Source organism: Balaenoptera borealis (assembly GCF_965194805.1).
Source record: "Balaenoptera borealis genome assembly, chromosome: X".
Lineage (NCBI taxonomy): Eukaryota > Metazoa > Chordata > Mammalia > Artiodactyla > Balaenopteridae > Balaenoptera > Balaenoptera borealis.
The window spans coordinates 43270889-43289772 of record NC_138881.1 but is presented as its reverse complement, the minus strand read 5'-3'; the positions used below and the strand labels follow the sequence as shown (position 1 = coordinate 43289772).

General features: G+C 43.8%; 2 protein-coding genes across 3 annotated transcripts in view; both read left to right on the top strand.

Annotated features, from left to right (window-relative positions):
• The first annotated feature begins 33 nt into the window (after positions 1-33).
• On the top strand, positions 34-18687 carry LOC309620440 (PDZ domain-containing protein MAGIX-like). Of its 2 annotated transcripts, XM_082376795.1 has the most exons (4): positions 34-225; positions 1014-1160; positions 1336-1379; positions 15805-18609. In XM_082376795.1, exons 1-4 carry the CDS (start codon positions 177-179, stop codon positions 15823-15825), a joined length of 261 nt encoding a protein of 86 aa, XP_082232921.1. In that variant the 5' UTR covers positions 34-176; the 3' UTR covers positions 15826-18609. The 2 variants fall into 2 exon arrangements, with proteins under 2 accessions (XP_082232921.1, XP_082232922.1); XM_082376796.1 differs by lacking the exons at positions 1336-1379; positions 15805-18609 and adding an exon at positions 18626-18687.
• Positions 1500-18884, top strand: part of GPKOW (G-patch domain and KOW motifs) — a 56871-nt gene continuing 39486 nt past the window's right edge. Inside the window, exon 1 of the mRNA XM_082376780.1 lies at positions 1500-1640. The gene's annotated coding sequence lies outside the window, so the exon portion shown is untranslated. The remainder of the gene's footprint in view (positions 1641-18884) is intronic.

Sequence of the window (18884 nt, the reverse complement as noted above, 5' to 3'; positions counted from 1 at the left end):
GGCCAGGCCTCCTTGGCGGCCGCCAGGTAGGTCACCGCGCTGGTTGGGGCGCCGAGCACGGGACCGGCCGGCCGGCCTCAGCCGCGTCCAAGCCCGGGCGGGCCGCCAGGTGAGCGCTCCCGGGCGCTCCAAACGCGTCGCTGGCGGCAGTGCGTCCACCAGGCCAAGTACGGGTCATGGAGCCGCGCGCGGGGGGCGCCACGGACCCTAAGGGGAGCAGACGAGGTACGGGGCGGGGGGTGGGAGGGTAGTGGGCGCGTCCCTGCCAGCCCTCGCCCCGCCTGTCTGCTCCTCACCTTTTCCTTCTGACAGGTGGTAAACAAAGCAACCCTGGCGCCCTAGCGGCTGCGGGCGGCGGCGGTGGAGGGCAGGGGCCCAGCGACCCGGGCTGGGCTCGAGGCGCCCTACCCGCACCCGCGCTGCGGGGCGGCGCACCAGACCCGGGGGTCTCTCCGGAGTCTCCGGGGAGGTGTGCCGGAGGGGTCTGCCCGGGGTCACTGGGGACAACTGGACACTCGGGGTCTTTGGTGAATTGTGGGGGGTTAGGCTGGGGGCTCTGGGGATATGTGGGCCGGCAGGGTTGCCTAGGATAACTGGAGGGGAATCGGGGGTGCCTGGGCCACAGGGGGCAAACCGTGTTCTGTTGGGACATCTGGGGGAATCGGGATCCTTCTCGATGTTCGGGGGAAGAGTCTGGAATCCGGAGTTATAGGGGGGTAGTGAGAGACCTCCAGAGTTATTCACAGGGTGTTCGGAGGTGTCCAGGAATATTGGGGTTAAATAGCTGTCCAGGGATGTCGTGGGGGCAGGCGGGGGTCCACGGGCATACCCGCGATGGTCGGGGGTCACGGGAGATGAGAGGGGCAGTCGGTGACTTTCAGAACTATCGAGGGAGTGGTCTCGGGTCTCCGGGATCCTGAGGGGCATTCTAGGTCTTCGGTCGTGGGGGGGGGTGGCGTAGGGGGTCGCTGAGACTCAGGGTGGGCCCTGATCTGTTCTTTTCACTCGCGCAGGCCGTGGCCTTCCCCCGCCCGCGGGCCCCAGCGCCCGGCAGCTCCTGGCGCGGCTGGACGCGCGCCCCCTGGCGGCCCGAGCTGCGGCCGACGTGGCGGCGCTGGTACGCCGGGCCGGCGCCACATTGCGCCTGCGCCCCAAGGAGGGTGCGTGATGGGGGCGTGGCCTCCCGGGGGCGTGGTCGGAGTGGAGCTGGGTTCTGGGGGGGCGGGCCCAGGATTGTTAGCTACTCCCCTGGGTGGGGCCAATGGGTGTGAGCTGGGAGGACGGGCTTCGGCGGTGATTCGAGGGTGCTGGGGTTAGCCTAGATTATTCCTCTAGGAGGTGACACAGAGAGGGTTACTGCAGTAGGTGAACGTTGCAAGGTTAGTTGTGGGTGCGGAGCTTGATCTTTACTTTTGTCAGCAGGGTTTCGAGTGGCATTTCTGAGGAGGCGGGGCCTGGAGAGGGTTGGGGGCGGGCATTTGGCTAAGGGGCGGGCCTGGAATGTTAGTCAAGGAGGTGGAGTCTATAAGCGTACTGCGGTAGCGGCTCGAAAGGTCAGGAATAGGTTGAAGTTTATAGGCTGATTGGAGGGCGGGGCCTGGAATCTTCAGCAGCGGAATCCTGGAGTAGCACCCTGCAGGGTGAGCCTAAAGGTTTAATATGAGGGGCGGGATCTGCGTGTTATTAGAGGGAGGTAGGAAGGTCTTTAGGATTATTCAAATAGCTGGTCCCAGGGTTATTAGCTAAGAAGCCGGGATCAGGATGGTCATTCGGGTGGCCGGAGCCTGAATGATTACTTGAGGGTCACTGCCTAAGTAGTAAATGGTGAACGAGGCCCGGATGAGTTCAAAGAGATGAGGCTAGAATGTATATATAGGGGGATAGGCCTATGCTGTTTCATTGGAGGGTCATTAACGGTTTTCTTAGCCTCTTTCATCCTTCAGCCCTTCCGTGTTGGAATGTAAGGACAATAACATCATGGATAGTCACTTGTCCCAACATCCCCTTGCCTCCCAGCCAGAGTTCCTAGCATGGCAAATAAAGTCGGTTTTTAAAACCTTGTGTACTTTTGGGAAGCTTGAACTGTCCATCCTGCCAAGACTTCCTTAATGAATCTTGGGTTCCTGGATGGGGAGAGAGGGTGGCAGAGAAGGATGGGTGCTGCAGGAGAGCAATGGACAGGGCCAGCTGAGAATCCAGCACAAGCCTTGAGTCAATATTGGATGTCTCTCCATTTATTTAGGTCGTCTTTAATTTCTTTCAGCAATGTTTTGTAGTTTCCAGAGTACAGTTTTCAAGCTTCTTTTGTTAAATTTGTTCCAAAGTATTTTATTGTTTCGAGGCTGTTGTAAATGGAATTATTTTCTTAATTTCATTTTTTTCTATAGAAATACAATTGATTTTTGTATATTGATCTTCTATCCTGTAACCTTGCCAAACTTGTTTATTAGTTCTAATTGTTTTTTTAGTGGATTCCTTAGGATTAATTTGCAAATAGAGATGGTTTTACTTCGTTCTTTTGTTAAAAAGAAACAACCAGCCCAAAATGGAGTGACTTGTGCTAAGCCCCACTGATACTTAATAACTAACCTAACTGTAGTTTCAGGCTATCCTACATTTGAATTTTAAGCCAATCAGTCTGTGATTTTTCCTGGTCTGCACTAGTGAGGTAATCTGCCTAAAACACCCTCCCCTCTCTTCCCCCTAAGGGAGGGTGACCTTGCCAGAAATAATTCACTCTTTTAACTTCCTTGTCCTTCCTTTCTTAACACTTTCCAATCTGGACGCCTTTTATTTCTTTTTCTTGCCTACTTTTCCTGGCTAGATCTTCAAGTACAATATTGAATAGAAGTAGCAAGAGCAGACATTGTTTTTTTCCAGATCGTGGGTGCAGAGTATACAGACTTTCACTATTAAATAGGATCTTAGCTGTTTCATGGACCCACTGTTTCTGATAAGAAGCCTGCTTGTAATCTTATTGGGGTTACCTTGTATAATAGATGATCAGTCATTTTTCTCTTTGTTCTTTCAAGTTTTCTCTTGGGATTTTAACATTTTTGACTATGATGTGCCTAAGTATCTATCTCTTTGTATTTTATCCTGGTTGGAGTCAGTTAAGCTTCTTGGACATGTAGATTAAAGTTTTTTTCATGAAATTTAGAATGTTTTTAGCTGTTACTTCCTTGGAATTTTTTTTCTGCTCCTCTCTCTGTCTCCACTTCTTCTGCTACCCCCGTTACACATATGTTGGTGCTCCTAATGGTGTCCCATATTTGTCTGACGCTCTGTTCATTTTTTCTTGATTCCTTTTACTGTCTGTTCTGCAAATTGCATAATCTGTATTGCCCTCTCTTCTAGTTCACTGCTCCTTTCTTCTGCTAGACCATATCTACCTTTAGCCCCTCTGGTTAATTTCTCATTTTGGTTATTGTACTGTGGATGAAAAACTAATCAGTCAATCCAAGAAAGAAATGGAAATTTTTATTCAAGCCAAATTTGAGGGTTATAACCCAGGAACAGCATCTGAGAAAGCTCTGAGAACTGTTCCACCCCTTAGAAGTCAAGGCACAGTTATATGTTTTTTGAGAAAGAGGGCTGTACATCAAATGATGTTTTTTTTTTTTTTAAAGACAGGGATTCCTTTTTTTTAAATTAATTAATTAATTTATTTTTGTCTGTGTTGGGTCTTCGTTTCTGTGCGAGGGCTTTCTCTAGTTGCGGCAAGCGGGGGCCACTCTTCATCGCAGTGCACGGGCCTCTCACTATCGCGGCCTCTCTTGTTGCAGAGCACAGGCTCCAGACGCTCAGGCTCAGTAGTTGTGGCTCACGGGCCTAGTTGCTCCGTGGCATGTGGGATTTTCTCGGACCAGGGCTTGAACCCGTGTCCCCTGCATTGGCAGGCAGATTCTCAACCACTGTGCCACCAGGGAAGCCCAAATGATGTATTATTGATGGTTTACATAATCCATATCTAAGCATCATCATGGTAGGTCATGTTACAAGATCAAGAAGGAATATTATCTTTTAAGGAGTTGTCTTGTTGATGCTGAAACCTGCACACCTGGTCTGATTAGATTAGAACACAATCGCACCTCAGATGGGATTCAAACCCAGCCAAAACTCAGATTGAGACTTGAACCCATGGGCTGGGACTCAAACCCACTGTCTTTTAATTAAAGTCATTCAGCTCAAGTCAAGACTTACTGAAGCTCAGGTTCTTTATGTCTCAGCACAGAAGGAATTCAGCAAGAGTCAAAGCAATAGGCAAGAAGTAGACTTATTAATATAGGACTCTTGTGAGGGATACAAGTGGGCAGGCAAGGGGGCTCTGCCCCAAGAAGGAAAGTAGGTTTATTTAGGGAGATAGATATACACTCCATAGACAGAGTGTGGTCCCAAAACATGGGGTGGTTAGTTTTTATGGGCTTGGTAATTTCATAGGCTAACAAGTGGGAGGATTATTCCAACTCTTTGGGGAAGGAGTGGAGATTTCCAGGAATTGGGCCACCGCTCACTTTTTGCCCTTTTATAGTCAGCCTCAGAACTGTCATGGTGCCTGTGGGTGTGTCATTTAGCATGCTAATATATTACAATGAGCATATAATGAGGCTCAAGGTCTACTGGAAGTCAAATCTTCTGCCATCTTGCACCTAATTGGTTCTAAGTAGTTTTTGTCCTATCCACAATGGCTATATCATTTTTTATTTTTTGGTTGTGTTGGGTCTTCGTTGCTGCGTGCGGGCTTTCTCTACTTGAGTCGAGTGGGGGCTACTCTTCATTGCGGTGCATGCGAGCTTCTCATTGTGGTGGCTTCTCTTGTTGCGGAGCACAGGCTCTAGGCACGTGGGCCGCAGTAGTTGCAGCACGCAGCCTCCGTAGTTGTGGCTTGCAGGCTCTAGAGTGCAGGCTCAGCAGCTGTGGCACCCAGGCCTAGTTGCTCCACGGCATGTGGGACCTTCCCAGACCAGGGATTGACCCAGTGTCCCTAGCATTGACAGGTGGATTCCCAGCCACTGTGCCACCAGGGAAGTCCCTGTTGTTCTTTTAAGGTTTGTGCCCTGCCCCCTTCCCTCCTGTTTCAATGCTGCTCTTTATGGTTGAGCAGGTATTCCTGCTGATGGGAGAGGTTTGGGCAATGCATAATGCAGATACACAATGCACAGTGCGGGGAGAGAGGAGGCCAAAGGGCAGAGAAGAATTTTTATGTTTAAATTTTCCTTGTCTTGCCATGAAATATGAATTATATTTCACAGTACTTTTCAGCTCCTGGATTTCCATTTGGTCGTTTTGTAACTTTACTTCTTTATTGATGTCCTCTATTTTTGAGATACTCTTATCATACTTTTCCTACCGTCTTTTTTATTTTGAATTATATTTTACTTATTTTTTTATACAGCAGGTCTTTATTAGTCATCAATTTTATACACATCAGTGTATACATGTCAATCCCAAACGCCCAATTCATCACACCACCACCATCACCCCCCCGCCAGTTTCCCCCCTTGGTGTCCATACGTTTGTTCTCTACATCCGTGTCTCAATTTCTGCCCTGCAAACCATTTCATCTGTACCATTTTTCGAGGTTCCACATATATGCATTAATATACGATATTTGTTTTTCTCTTTCTGACTTACTTCACTCAGTATGACAGTGTCTAGATCCATCCATGTCTCGACAAATGACCAAATTTCGTTCCTTTTTATGGCTGAGTAATATTCCATTGTATATATGTACCACTTCTTCTTTATCCATTCGTCTGTCAATGGGCAATTAGGTTGCTTTCATGACCTGGCTATTGTAAACAGTGCTGCAATGAACATTGGGGTGCATGTGTCTTTTTGAAATATGGTTTTCTCTTGGTATATGCCCAGTAGTGGGATTGCTGGATCATATGGTAACTCTATTTTTAGTTTTTTAAGGAACCTCCATACTGTTCTCCATAGTGGCTGTATCAATTTACATTCCCACCAACAGGGCAAGAGGGTTCCCTTTTCTCCACACCCTCTCCAGCATTTGTTGTTTGTAGATTTTCTGATGATGCCCATTCTAACTCGTGTGAGGTGATACCTCATTATAGTTTTGATTTGCATTTCTCTAATAATTAGTGATGTTGAGCAGCTTTTCATGTGCTTCTTGACCATCTGTATGTCTTCTTTGGAGAAATGTCTATTTAGGTCTTCTGCCCATTTATGGACTGGGTTGTTTGCTTTTTCATATTGAGCTGCATGAGCTGTTTATATATTTTGGAGATTAATCCTTTGTCCATTGATTCGTTTGCAAATATTTTCTCCCATTCTGAGGGTTGTCTTTTCATTTGTTTATGATTTCCTTTGCTGTGCAAAAGCTTTGAAGTTTCATTAGGTCCCATTTGTTTATTTTTGTTTTTATTTCCATTACTCTAGGAGGTGGATCAAAAAATATCTTGCTGTGATTCATGTCAAAGAGTGTTCTTCCTATGTTTTCCTCTAAGAATTTTATAGTGTCCGGTCTTATGTTTAGGTCTCGAATCCATTTTGAGTTTATTTTTGTGTATGGTGTTAGGGAGTGTTCTAATTTCATTCTTTTACATGTAGCTGTCCAGTTTTCCCAGCACCACTTATTGAAGAAGCTGTCTTTTCTCCATTGTATATCCTTGCCTCCTTTGTCATAGATTAGTTGACCATAGGTGTGTGGGTTTATCTCTGGGCTTTCTGTCTTGTTCCATTGATCTATGTTTCTGTTTTTGAGCCAGTACCATATTGTCTTGATTACTGTAGCTTTGTAGTATAGTCTGAAGTCAGGGAGTCTGATTCCTCCGGCTCCGTTTTTTTCCCTCAAGACTGCTTTGGCTACTCGAGGTCTTTTGTGTCTCCATACAAATTTTAAGATTTTTTGTTCTAGTTCCGTAAAAAATGCCATTGGTAATTTGATAGGGATTGCATTGAATCTGTAGATTGCTTTGGGTAGTATACTCATTTTCACAATATTGTTTCTTCCAATCCAAGAACATGGTATATCTCTCCATCTGTTGGTATCATCTTTAATTTCTTTCATCAGTGTCTTATAGTTTTCTGCATACAGGTCTTTTGTCTCCCTAGGTAGGTTTATTCCTAGGTATTTTATTCTTTTTGTTGCAATGGTAAATGAGAGTGTTTCCTTAATTTCTCTTTCGGATTTTTCATCATCATTGTATAGGAATGCAAGAGATTTATGTGCATTAATTTTGTATCCTGAAACTTTACCAAATTCATTGATTAGCTCTAGTAGTTATCTGGTGGCATTTTTAGGATTCTCTATAGTATCATGTCATCTGCAAACAGTGAGTTTTACTTCTTCTTTTCCAATTTATATTCCTTTTATTTCTTTTTCTTCTCTGATTGCCATGGCTAGGACTTCCAAAACTATGTTGAATAATACTGGTGAGAGTGGACATCCTTGTCTTGTTCCTGATCTTAGAGGAAATGCTTTCAGTTTTTCACCATTGAGAATGATGTTTGCTGTGAGTTTGTCATATATGGCCTTTATTATGTTGAGGTAGGTTCCCTCTATGCCCACTTTCTGGAGAGTTTTTATCATAAATGGGTGTTGAATTTTGTCAAAAGGCTTTTTCTGCATCTATTGAGATGATCATATGGTTTTTATTCTTCAATTTGTTAATATGGTTTATCACATTGATTGATTTATGTATATAGAAGAATCCTTGCATCCCTGGGATAAATCCCACTTGATCATGGTGTACGATCCTTTTAATGTGGTGTTGGATTCTGTTTGCTAGTATTTTGTTGAGGATTTTTGCATCTGTATTCATCAGTCATATTGGTCTGTAGTTTTCTTTTTTTGTAGTATCTTTGTCTGGTTTTGGTATCAGGGTGATGGTGGCCTCATAGAATGAGTTTGGGAGTGTTCCTTCCTCTGCAATTTTTTGGAAGAGTTTGAGAAGGATGGGTGTTAGCTCTTCTCTAAATGTTTGATAGAATTCACCTGTGAAGCCATCTCGTCCTGGACTTTTGTTTGTTGGAAGATTTTTAATCACAGTTTCAATTTCATTACTTGTGATTGGTCTGTTCATACTTTCTGTTTCTTCCTGGTTCAGTCTAGGAAGAATTTGTCCATTTCTTCCAGGTTGTCCATTTTATTGGCATAGAGTTGCTTGTAGTAGTCTCTTAGGTTGCTTTGTATTTCTGCGGTGTCTTTTGTAACTTCTCCTTTTTCATTTCTAATTTTATTGATTTGAGTCCTCTCACTCTTTTTCTTGATGAGTCTGGCTAATGGTTTATCAATTTTGTTTATCTTCTCAAAGAACCAGCTTTTAGTTTTATTGACCTTTGCTATTGTTTTCTTTGGTTCTATTTCATTTATTTCTGCTCTGATCTTTATGATTTCTTTCCTTCTACTAACTTTGGGTTTTGTTTGTTCTTCTTTCTCCAGTTCCTTTAGGTGTAAGGTTAGATTGTTTATTTGAAATTTTTCTTTTTTCTTGAGGTAGGCTTGTATAGCTATAAACTTCCCTCTTAGAACTGCTTTTGCTGCATCCCATAGGTTTTGGATCGCCGTGTTTTCATTGTCATTTGTCTCCAGGTATTTTTTGATTTCCTCTTTGATTTCTTCAGTGATCTCTTGGTTATTTAGTAACGTATTGTTTAGCCTCCATGTGTTTGTCTTTTTTACATTTTTTTCTCTGTAATTCATTTCTAATCTCATAGCGTTGTGGTCAGAAAAGATGCTTGATATGATTTCAATTTTCTTAAATTTACTGTGGCTTGATTTGTGACCCAAGATGTGATCTATCCTGGAGAATGTTCCGTGCACACTTGAGAAGAAAGTGTAATCTGCTGTTTTTACATGGAATGTCCTATAAATATCAATTAAATCTATCTGGTCTATTGTGTCATTTAAAGCTTCTGTTTCCTTGTTTATTTTCATTTTGGATGATCTGTCCATTGGTGTAAGTGAGGTGTTAAAGTCCCCCACTATTATTGTGTTACTGTCGATTTCCTCTTTTATAGCTGTTAGCAGTTGCCTTATGTATTGAGGTGCTCCTATGTTGGGTGCATATATATTTATAATTGTTATATCTTCTTCTTGGATTGACCCCTTGATCATTATGTAGTGTCCTTCCTTGTCTCTTGTAACATTCTTTATTTTAAAGTCCATTTTATCTGATATGAGTATTGCTACTCCAGCTTTCTTTAGATTTCCATTTGCATGGAATATCTTTTTCCATCCCCTCACTTTCAGTCTGTATGTGTCCCTAGGTCTGAAGTGGGTCTCTTGTAGACAGCATGTAGATGGGTCTTGTTTTTGTATCCATACAGCAAGCCTGTGTCTTTTGGTTGGAACCTTTAGTCCATTCACGTTTAAAGTAATTATCGATATGTATGTTCCTATGACCATTTTCCTAATTGTTCTTGGTTTCTTTTTGTAGGTTCTTTTCTTGTCTTGTGTTTCCCACTTAGAGAAGTTCCTTTAGCATTTGTTGTAGGGCTGGTTTGGTGGTGCTGAATTCTCTTAGCTTTTGCTTGTCTGTAAAGCTTTTGATTTCTCCATCGAATCTGAATGAGACCCTTGCCGGGTAGAGTAATCTTGGTTGTAGGTTCTTCCCTTTCATCACTTTAAGTATATCATGCCAGTCCCTTCTGGCTTGTAAAGTTTCTGCTGAGAAATCAGCTGTTAACCTTATGGGAGTTCCCTTGTATGTTATTTGTCATTTTTGCCTTGCTGCTTTCAATAATTTTTCTTTGTCTTTAATTTTTGCCAGTTTGATTACTATGTATCTCAGCGTGTTTGTCTTTGGATTTACCCTGTATGGGACTCTCTGCGCTTCCTGGACTTCGGTGGCTATCTCCTTTCCCATGTTAGGGAAGTTTTCGACTATATAATCTCTTCAAATATTTTCTCGGGTCCTTTCTCTCTCTCTTCTCCTTCTGGGACCCCTATAATGCAAATGTTGTTGCGTTTAATGTTGTCCCAGAGGTCTTCTAGGCTGTCTTCATTTCTTTTCATCCTTTTTTCTTTATTCTGTTCTGCAGCAGTGAATTGCACCATTGTGTCTTCCAGGTCACTTATCCGTTCTTCTGCCTCAGTTATTCTGCTGTTGATTCCTTCTAGTGTAGTTTTCATTTCAGTTACTGTATTGTTCATCTTTGTTTGTTTGTTCTTTAATTCTTCTAGGTCTTTGTTAAACATTTCTTGCCTTTTCTCGATCTTTGCCTCCATTCTTTTTCCGAGGTCCTGGATCATCTTCACTGTCATTATTCTGAATTCTTTTTTCTGGAAGGTTGCCTATCTTCACTTCATTTAGTTGTTTTTCTGGGGTTTTATCATGTTCCTTCATCTGGTACATAGCTCTCTGCCTTTTCATCTTTTCTGTCTTTCTGTGAATGTGGGTTTTTTTTCCACAGGCTGTAGGATTGTAGTCTTCTTGCTTCTGCTGTCTGCCCTCTGGTGAATGAGGCTATCTAAGAGGCTTGTGCAAGTTTCCTGATGAGAGGGACTGGTGGTGGGTAGAGCTGACTGTTGCTCTGGTGGGCAGAGCTCAGTAAAACTTAAATCCACTTGACTGCTGATGGGTGTGGCTGGGTTCCCTCCCTGTTGATTGTTTGGCCTGAGGCAACCCAACACTGGAGCCCACCTGGGCTCCTCGGTGGGGCCAATGGCGGACCCTGGGAGGGCTCACGCCAAGGAGTACTTCCCAGAACTTCTGCTGCCAGTGTCCCCATCCCCACAGTGAGCCACAGCCACCGCTGCCTCTGCAGGAGACCCTCCAACACTAGCAGGTAGGTCTGGTTCAGTCTCCCCTGGGGTCACTGATCCTTCCCCTGGGTCCCAATGCACACACTACTTTGTGTGTGCCCTCCAAGAGTGGAGTCTCTGTTTCCCCCAGTCCTGTTGAAGTCCTGCAATCAAATCCCACTAACCTTCAAAGTCTGATTCTCTAGGAATTCCTCCTCCTGTTGCCAGACCCCCAGGTTGGGAACCTGACGTGGGGCTCAGAACCTTCACTCCAGTGGGTGGACTTCTGTGGTATAAGTGTTCTCCAGTCTGTGAGTCACCCATCCAGCAGTTATGGGATTTGATTTTACTCTGATTGCACCCCTCCTACCATCTCATTGTGGCTTCTCCTTTGTCTTTGGATGTGGGGTGTCTTTTTTGGTGAGTTCCAGTGTCTTCCTGTTGATGATTGTCCAGCAGCTAGTTGTGATTCTGGTGTTCTCGCAAGAGGAAGTGAGAGCACGTCCTTCTACTCTGCCATCTTGGTTCAGTTCTGGAAGTCAGAGTTCCTAAATTCAAGGTGTTGTTAGGGCTACATTCCTCCTGGAGGCTCTAGGGGAGAATCAGTTTCCTTGCTTTTTCTGGTTTCTAGTGGCCACCTATATCCCTTGGCTTGTGGCCCCTTCTTCTATCTTCAAAGCCAGAAGCATAGCATCTTCCAATCTCTTTCTCTTTGCTCCTGTCATCACATCACTTTTTCCTCCCTTGCGTCTTTATACATGATTTCTTACTTCTTTGAACAAATTTAATAGCTGTTTTTGAAACCATACACCTCAGACTGGAACTCAAGTCCAGCTGAAACCCAGATTGGGACTTAAACCCACTGTCTTTTAATTGAAATCACACAGCTGGTCTCAGCACTTAATGAAGCTCCCGTTCTTTATGTCTCATCGCAGAAAGAATTCAGTGAGAGACAAAGTGATAGGTAAAAAGTGGATTTATTTAGAGAGATACACATTCCATAGACAGAATGCAGTCTGTCTCAAAAGGCGAGAGTGGCCCTGAGAGAAATACACTCCACAGACAGAGTGTGGACCAGCTCAGAAGGCGAGAGGCCCTGAAATATGGGGTGGTTAGTTTCTTTGGGCTCAGTAATTATGTAGACTGAGTGGGAGGATTATTCCAACTATTTTGGAGAAGGGGCAAGGATTTCCAGGATTTGGGCTACCACCTACTTTTTGGCCTTCTCTGTTTAGCCTCGGAACTGTCATGGTGCCTGTGGGTGTGTCATTTAGCATATGCTAATATATCAAAATGAGCATATAATGAGGCTCAAGGTCTCTTGGAAGTTGAATCTTCTGCCATCTTGGACCTAGTTGGTTCTAACCAGTTTATGTCTTATCCTCAACTGGTATGTCATTCTTTTAAAGATTGTGCCCTGCCCCCTTCCTTCCTGTTTCACGTTGAAGTCTTTATCTGTTAGGTCCTACATTTGGGCCCTCTAACAGTTTCTGTTTCCTGTTCCTCCTGCTCCTGCCATGTATGTGTCACATTTTCTTGTTTCTTTGCATATTTCACTGAACATTTTAGATAATATATTATAGCAACTCTAGATACTGATCTGCCCATTTTTGTTTTCTTTTGCTTGTTTATTTGTTTAGTGACTTGACTGGACTAATTTAGTCAAATCTATTTCCACCTGATGTCCTTCTTCAAAGGGTTCAGGCTTGGGCATGAGCACAGTCACTCTGGGATGACCTTGCTTTTATCCAGGCTCTCTTTGTTTCTTTCCCTGATCTCCTGGTTTAATTTCTGGCTGGTCTGCCTGTATTGATACCACACCTAGCTTAACCGGTACTAATTTTTTACAGTACCCTGGTGCATAATTTTTTCCAGTTAACCAATTAAAGTCTTATTCAATTAAAGTCAGGCCCCTTATTCAATTAAAATATGGGGCAGTCTTTTTTTAAATCTTTTTTTTTAATTGAAGAATAGTTGATTTACAATGTTTCCGGTATAAGTATGGTGTAGTCTTTGAGAGCAGTCTTTGTGGCTTGCTTTGACCCTAGAAGGATTCTTCTTAGCTGTTTCTCTCTGTTTTGCTTGTTGCTATCTTGGAGATACCAGCCACCTCTTAATTGCTCATAAAGCCCTTATTCTTTAACTTCTTGACTTTCTGTCCAAATAAAGTCAGTCCCCTTAAGGAGAGCTATTAAACTGTCTGTTCTTTTTACTCCCCCTCAAGAGCTGGGGGTGGATCAGAAGCCCACTTCTCTTGGAGTGACTGACACTCCTCTTCTATGAGCAGGATGCTGGGGAGGTTATATCCCTTGGCATTATCTGCTTGTCTTTCGCAGTGTGGAACCCCCACTCTAACAGTAAGCTGTGGAGTGGGCAATTGGGGCCCAGTATACTTGGTCTGCCACACTGGGGTAAAGCTTCCACCCTAAGAATGGGGTCTGGGTGGTAGAAGAGAGCACCAGACCTCTTAGTCATGCGTTCCCAGAATAGAGCTTCTGTAACATGGGGCTGGAGGAGATGAGACATGCTGGTAGCCTACCCCTCATGAGGAGAAATCACTGCCCTAGACTTGGAGCTGGAGGGAGAGAGAGCCCCATGTTCTTGGCCACACTGTCCTGGAGTAGAGCTTCTTTTTGTCACACTGAGCTGGGGTGCAGGGAGGGAGCAAGTCATGGCTCAAGAGCCAGACTCTTGGTGTTCTTACAGTGATTTATTGGAGTTTCTTGAACAAATGTTTCTCCATTTCCTGTATGCCCTTATGCAATTCCCAGAGACTTTAAAGTGTTGTCTTAAAAAATAACTTTCACTAGTTAGGGTTGCTTTGTTAAGGATAAGGTCTACCAAGCTCCTAGAGCTACTATTCAGGAAGTGCTTCTCTATTTTTTAAAAAAGTGAAATATACCTAATAGAGAAGAACATGCATACAACATACATGAACAGTTTGACAAATTGTAAAATCAGTACAGTACCTGTGTGACTCTCACCATGTTAAATAAGAGAACGTTATTAATTTCCCTGAAATCCCCTACATATTCCTCAAATTGCTTTTTCCATTTAACGAAATATTGTAGCTATTGTTCCTTGTCAAGCCATGAAGAATTTTTAAACCTTTTTAGTAAAAGTATAACATACATTCACTCATTAGCATACAGAACATCCTGCCCCAATTTTCCATTCTTTCCTTCAGATCTATTCTTAGAAATGGAGTCATTGGGTCAGGGAAGGCATATATATTATTATACTGCCCCCGATAAATGTTGAATCAATTTGTGCCCCTATCAGCAGTGTATGAACGTGCCCATTTTCTTCCATCTTTAGTAACTCTGGGCATCATCCACAGTACTTACTGTTTTGTGATCTTGGCCAACTCAGTTACCCTCTCTGTGCTGCAGTTCTCTTATATGTAAAATGGATTTTTAAAATAGTTCCTACCTCACAGAATCCTTTGGAGGACTAAACGAGTGCTTAGTTGGGCAATTGGCATAGAGAACTTACCACAGAAGTATTTGTCATTTTTACTTTTGGTCTTTACCAATGAGTTAAATGAAGAACATTTTATTATTTATTTATTTGCATTGCTTTGAGTATTAGTGAGGTTGAGAATCTTTACATGTGCTTCATGGCTATTTGTATTTCCCATTTCGTGAACCACCTAATTATGTCCACTGCCCATTTTTCAGTTGGGGGTTGCTTGCCTTTTATAGTTATTGAACTACAGGAGTTCTTTGTGTATTGAGTACATTGTCCCTATACCTTTGATATACATTACTTTTTTTTTTTTTTTTAATTTTTGGCCACACTGCATGGCATGCGGGATCTCCCCGACCAGGGATCGAACCCACGCCCCCTGCAGTGGAAGCCAGAGTCTTAACCACTGGACTAACAGGGAAGTCCCTATATTACTTTTTGTTTTTTAAATTTATTTTAGCTGCATTGGGTCTTCGTTGCTGCACGCGGACTTTCTCTAGTTGCGGCGAGCGGGGGCTACTCTTCATTGCGGTGCGTGAGCTTCTCACTGCGGTGGCTTCTCTTGTTGTGGAGCACGGGCTCTAAGCGCACAGGCTTCAATAGTTGTGGCACACAGGCTCAGTAGTTGTGGCTCGCGTGCTCTAGAGCACTCAGTAGTTGTGGTGCACAGGCTTAGTTGCTCCGCGGCATGTGGGATCTTCCCAGACCAGGGCTCGAACCCTTGTCCCCTGCACTGGCAGGCGGATTCTTAACCACTGCACCACCAGGGAAGTCCCCCTACATTACTTTTTTAAAACATAAATTTTGTCATGTCACATAACCTTCTCATGACTCTCATCACATGCAGCAGAAAGTCCTAAGCCTCGAATTCCTTGCTACCCATGACCAAACCACTGCACATCACTCCAGCTTCGCTTCCTGCCATCTTTTAGAAAGCTTTTAAAATCTTCAGCCCCTCTTAGAAGTGGCATAATCCCCTTCTGTCTTCTCAGCCACCCCTTCCCACAGCCCTGTTTGTCTACAGCCATAACCACACTCGTAACCATGGGTTTTCCCCATAATCCCATATGAGTACCTTGAAGGAAGGGCATGTAACAGAGTAGGTGCTCAATTAATGTTTATTCAATGAACAAAAGAATAAATGGTTGAGTTTGCAAAACTTTCATATTCTTCCTTCATTGCATGGCAAGCAAATACTTTTCTCAGTGCTTGTATAGAAAAAAATTCCTGATTTTGTTTTCAGAATGAAGGAAAGATAGGGGAAAAAGTGTCTTTTCTCCCATTACATTTTTTTTTGTTGTTGTTGTTCTCCCATTACATTTTCACCACGAAGTTTTGCATCAGGACTTGGCATGAGCTCTGTGGCACATGTCAGGAGTGAGTCAGAGACCAGGTGTGAACCAACCCAGAAGGCAAGACCCTCAGGGACCTCTGGCCCTAGCCTGTGTAAGCCTGTATTGTGCACACTATCTCAGGTGGCTGCTTCAGGAAATGGGTATCACTTCAGCCATGGACAGTTCACCTCCCAGGCAATGTTCACATCATTAGTAATAAGATATAATATTGTGAACCCTCTGATATGATGTGATGAGAAGGGCACATCACCTTTGTGTCATTCTTGCCAGGAACCCATAACCTCAGCCTAATTGTGAGAACTCATCAGACAAGCCCAAACTGAGGGACATTCTACAAAATAACTGAACTGTACTCTTCAAAAATGTTAAGGTCATGAAAGACAAGGAAAGACAGGAATTTTCACAGGTTGGAGGAGACTTAAAAAGGCATTACCAGGGCTTCCCTGGTGGTGCAGTGGTTAAGAATCCTCCTGCCAATGCAGGGGACACGGGTTTGATCCCTGGCCCGGGGAGATCCCACATGCTGCGGAGCAACTAAGCCAGTGCGCCGCAACTACTGAAGCCCACACGCCAAGAGCCCGTGCTCCACAACAAGAGAAGCCTGCGCACCTCAACAAAGAGTAGCCCCCGCTCGCCACAACCAGAGAAAAGCCCGTGCGTAGCAACAAAGAGCCAACACAGCCAAAAATAAAATAAAATAAAAAATAAATTTTTTAAAAAAGGCATTACCATTACATGCAAAGTATGATCCCAGATTGAATCCTGGAACAGAAAATTATCATTTAGTTAATTGTATTGCATCAATGTTAATTTCCTGATTATGATAATTATACTATTGTTATATAAAATGTTTAGGGGGGATCTGGATATACAGGGACTCTCTGTACTATTTTTTCAACATTTCTTTTAGTCTAAAAGTATTTCAAAATAAAAATTTAAAGTTTTTGTTGTTGTTGTATATTTTGAAAACCAAAATGGCTTCTCCCTTGAGATACCAGGGCCCATCCCAGGATGCCCAGGGCTTGTAAGCCTCAAAACAGGGCCACAAAATTGATTGAATATTGGGCTTCCTGTTTTCAAGAGCAACCTCTGACCCACCATACTATTCTACTTTCCAAACATTGTGACTATGTCCCCATTTCATTTAACTATATGTATAGCTTCATATTTAAAGGCTCTAGTATATTCGTTCCACCCAAACCATGTGCTGTAATTCATTTAGCCTTTTTAGCCCTTTTGTTGTTCATTGAAGTGGTCTTCAAGCTTTTGTTACAATAAATAATACTCTGATGAATCTCATATAAAAATACTTTTGCACATCTTGGATGATTTCCTTGGGATGAATTTTTAGCAGATTTGTAGTATTCTTTCTTGTGACTATTTGTTTAAGTATCACTCTTCTACTTTACAAACTCTTGAGACAGGAGTCTGTCTCATTAATCTTCTGAGGGCTTAGGACCTGGCTCTCACAACATATTTAAAGTTGGTAGGAACTATTTTTTTAAAAATCCGTTTTGAGTGTCATTGTTCCCCACTAGACTTGGAGCCTCTAGAGAGGAGGCCAGACTATTTTATTAATACAATTGACCCTTGAACAATGTAGGCATTAGGGGCACCGACCCAGCACAGTCTAAAATCCCTATATAACTTTTTTTTTTTGGCTGTGTTGGGTCTTCATTGCTGTGCACGGGCTTTCTCTAGTTGCGGCCAGTGGGGGCTACTCTTCGTTGCAGTGCGCGTGCTTCTCATTACGGTGGCTTCTCTTGTTGCAGGGCATGGGCTCTAGGCACGCAGGCTTCAGTAGTTGTGGCACGTGGGCTCTGTAGTTGTGGCTCACGGGCTTTAGAGTGCAGGCTCAGTAGTTGCGGCGCTTGGGCTTAGTTGCTCCGCGGCATGTGGGATCTTCCCGGACCAGGGCTCGAACCCGTGTCCCCTGCATTGGCAGGTGGATTCTTGTTTTTTTGAATTTTATTTTATTTATTTTTTTATACAGCAGGTTCTTATTAGTTATCCATTTTATACATATTAGTGTATATATTGTCATTCCCAATCTCCCAATTCATCACACCACACCCGCCCCCGCAGGTGGATTCTTAACCACTAGGCCACGAGGGAAGTCCCTAAAATCCCCGTATAATTTTACAGTCTGCTCTCCATGTTCTGCATCCTCGTATTCAACCAATCTTGCATCATGTAGTACTGTAGTAGGTTATTTAGTGAAAGATATCCATGTGTAAGTGGACCCTCACAGTTCAAACCCGTGTTATCTAAAGGTCAACTGTATTTGAATCTAGAGTTTATCCACTATTAAATCTGTCATCTTGTAGGTACCACTTACATGTCTATTATTTATTATTGCACACAACTGGCACTCACAGATTTTTTCTTTCTTTTAATAAATTTATTTAATTTTATTTATTTATTTTTGGCTGCATTGGGTCTTCGTTGCTGCACGCGGGCTTTTCTCTGGTTGTGGAGAGCGGGGGGGGGGGCTACTACTCTTCGTTGCGGTACGTGGGCTTCTCATTGTGGTGGCTTCTCTTGTTAGGAGCATGGGCTGTAGGTGAGCGGGCTCAGTAGTTGTGTCTCGCGGGCTCTCGAGCGCAGGCTCAGTAGCCGTGGCGCACAGGCTTAGTTGCTCCGTGGCATGTGGGATCTTCCCAGACCAGGGCTCGAACCCTTGTCCCCTGCACTGGCAGGCGGATTCTTAACCACTGCGCCACCAGGGAAGCCCAGATTTTTTTTCTTTTTTCTTTTTTTAAAAAATTATTTATTTATGGCTGTGTTGGGTCTTCGTTTCCGTGCAAGGGCTTTCTCTAGTTGCGGCAAGCGGGGGCCACTCTTCATCGCGGTGTGCGGGTCTCTCACTATCGCGGCCTCTCTTGTTGTGGAGCACAGGCTCCAGACGCGCAGGCTCAGTTAGTTGTGGCTCACGAGCCTAGTCGCTCCACGGCATGTGAGATCTTCCCAGACCAAGGCTCGAACCCGTGTCGCCTACATTGGCAGGCAGATTCTCAACCACTGCGCCACCAGGGAAGCCCCAGATTTTTTTCTTAATGATTTATTTTACCTACATTTCCCACACCAGTAGGGCACAGTAACGTGCACACAGCAGGCGACCAATAAACGCCTACACGAAGGAGTGACGACTTAGCAAGAAGGAAGCCACCTTCTACCACGCCTACCTTCCCCAAGAACTACATTTCCCTGTACGCTTGGCGCCACGCACTCTTGTGACGTAAAAAGAGCGGCAATTACTTCCTACTGCCCCTATCCGCCTTCGCCTGGCGGTGCCACAGTGTTTCTTAGGAAAGGTAGTTGAAGCACTGGTGGTCAAGCCCCAGCAAAGC

Bases quoted from the DNA above. Each gene is read 5' to 3' on its own strand.
- LOC309620440 (XM_082376795.1), top strand. From the start codon at position 177: ATGGAGCCGCGCGCGGGGGGCGCCACGGACCCTAAGGGGAGCAGACGA. The intron at 226-1,013 runs GTACGGGGCGGG...TCACTCGCGCAG, and splicing joins CCCTAAGGGGAGCAGACGAG to GCCGTGGCCTTCCCCCGCCC. The intron at 1,380-15,804 runs GTTAGTTGTGGG...CATTCTTGCCAG, and splicing joins CAGTAGGTGAACGTTGCAAG to GAACCCATAACCTCAGCCTA.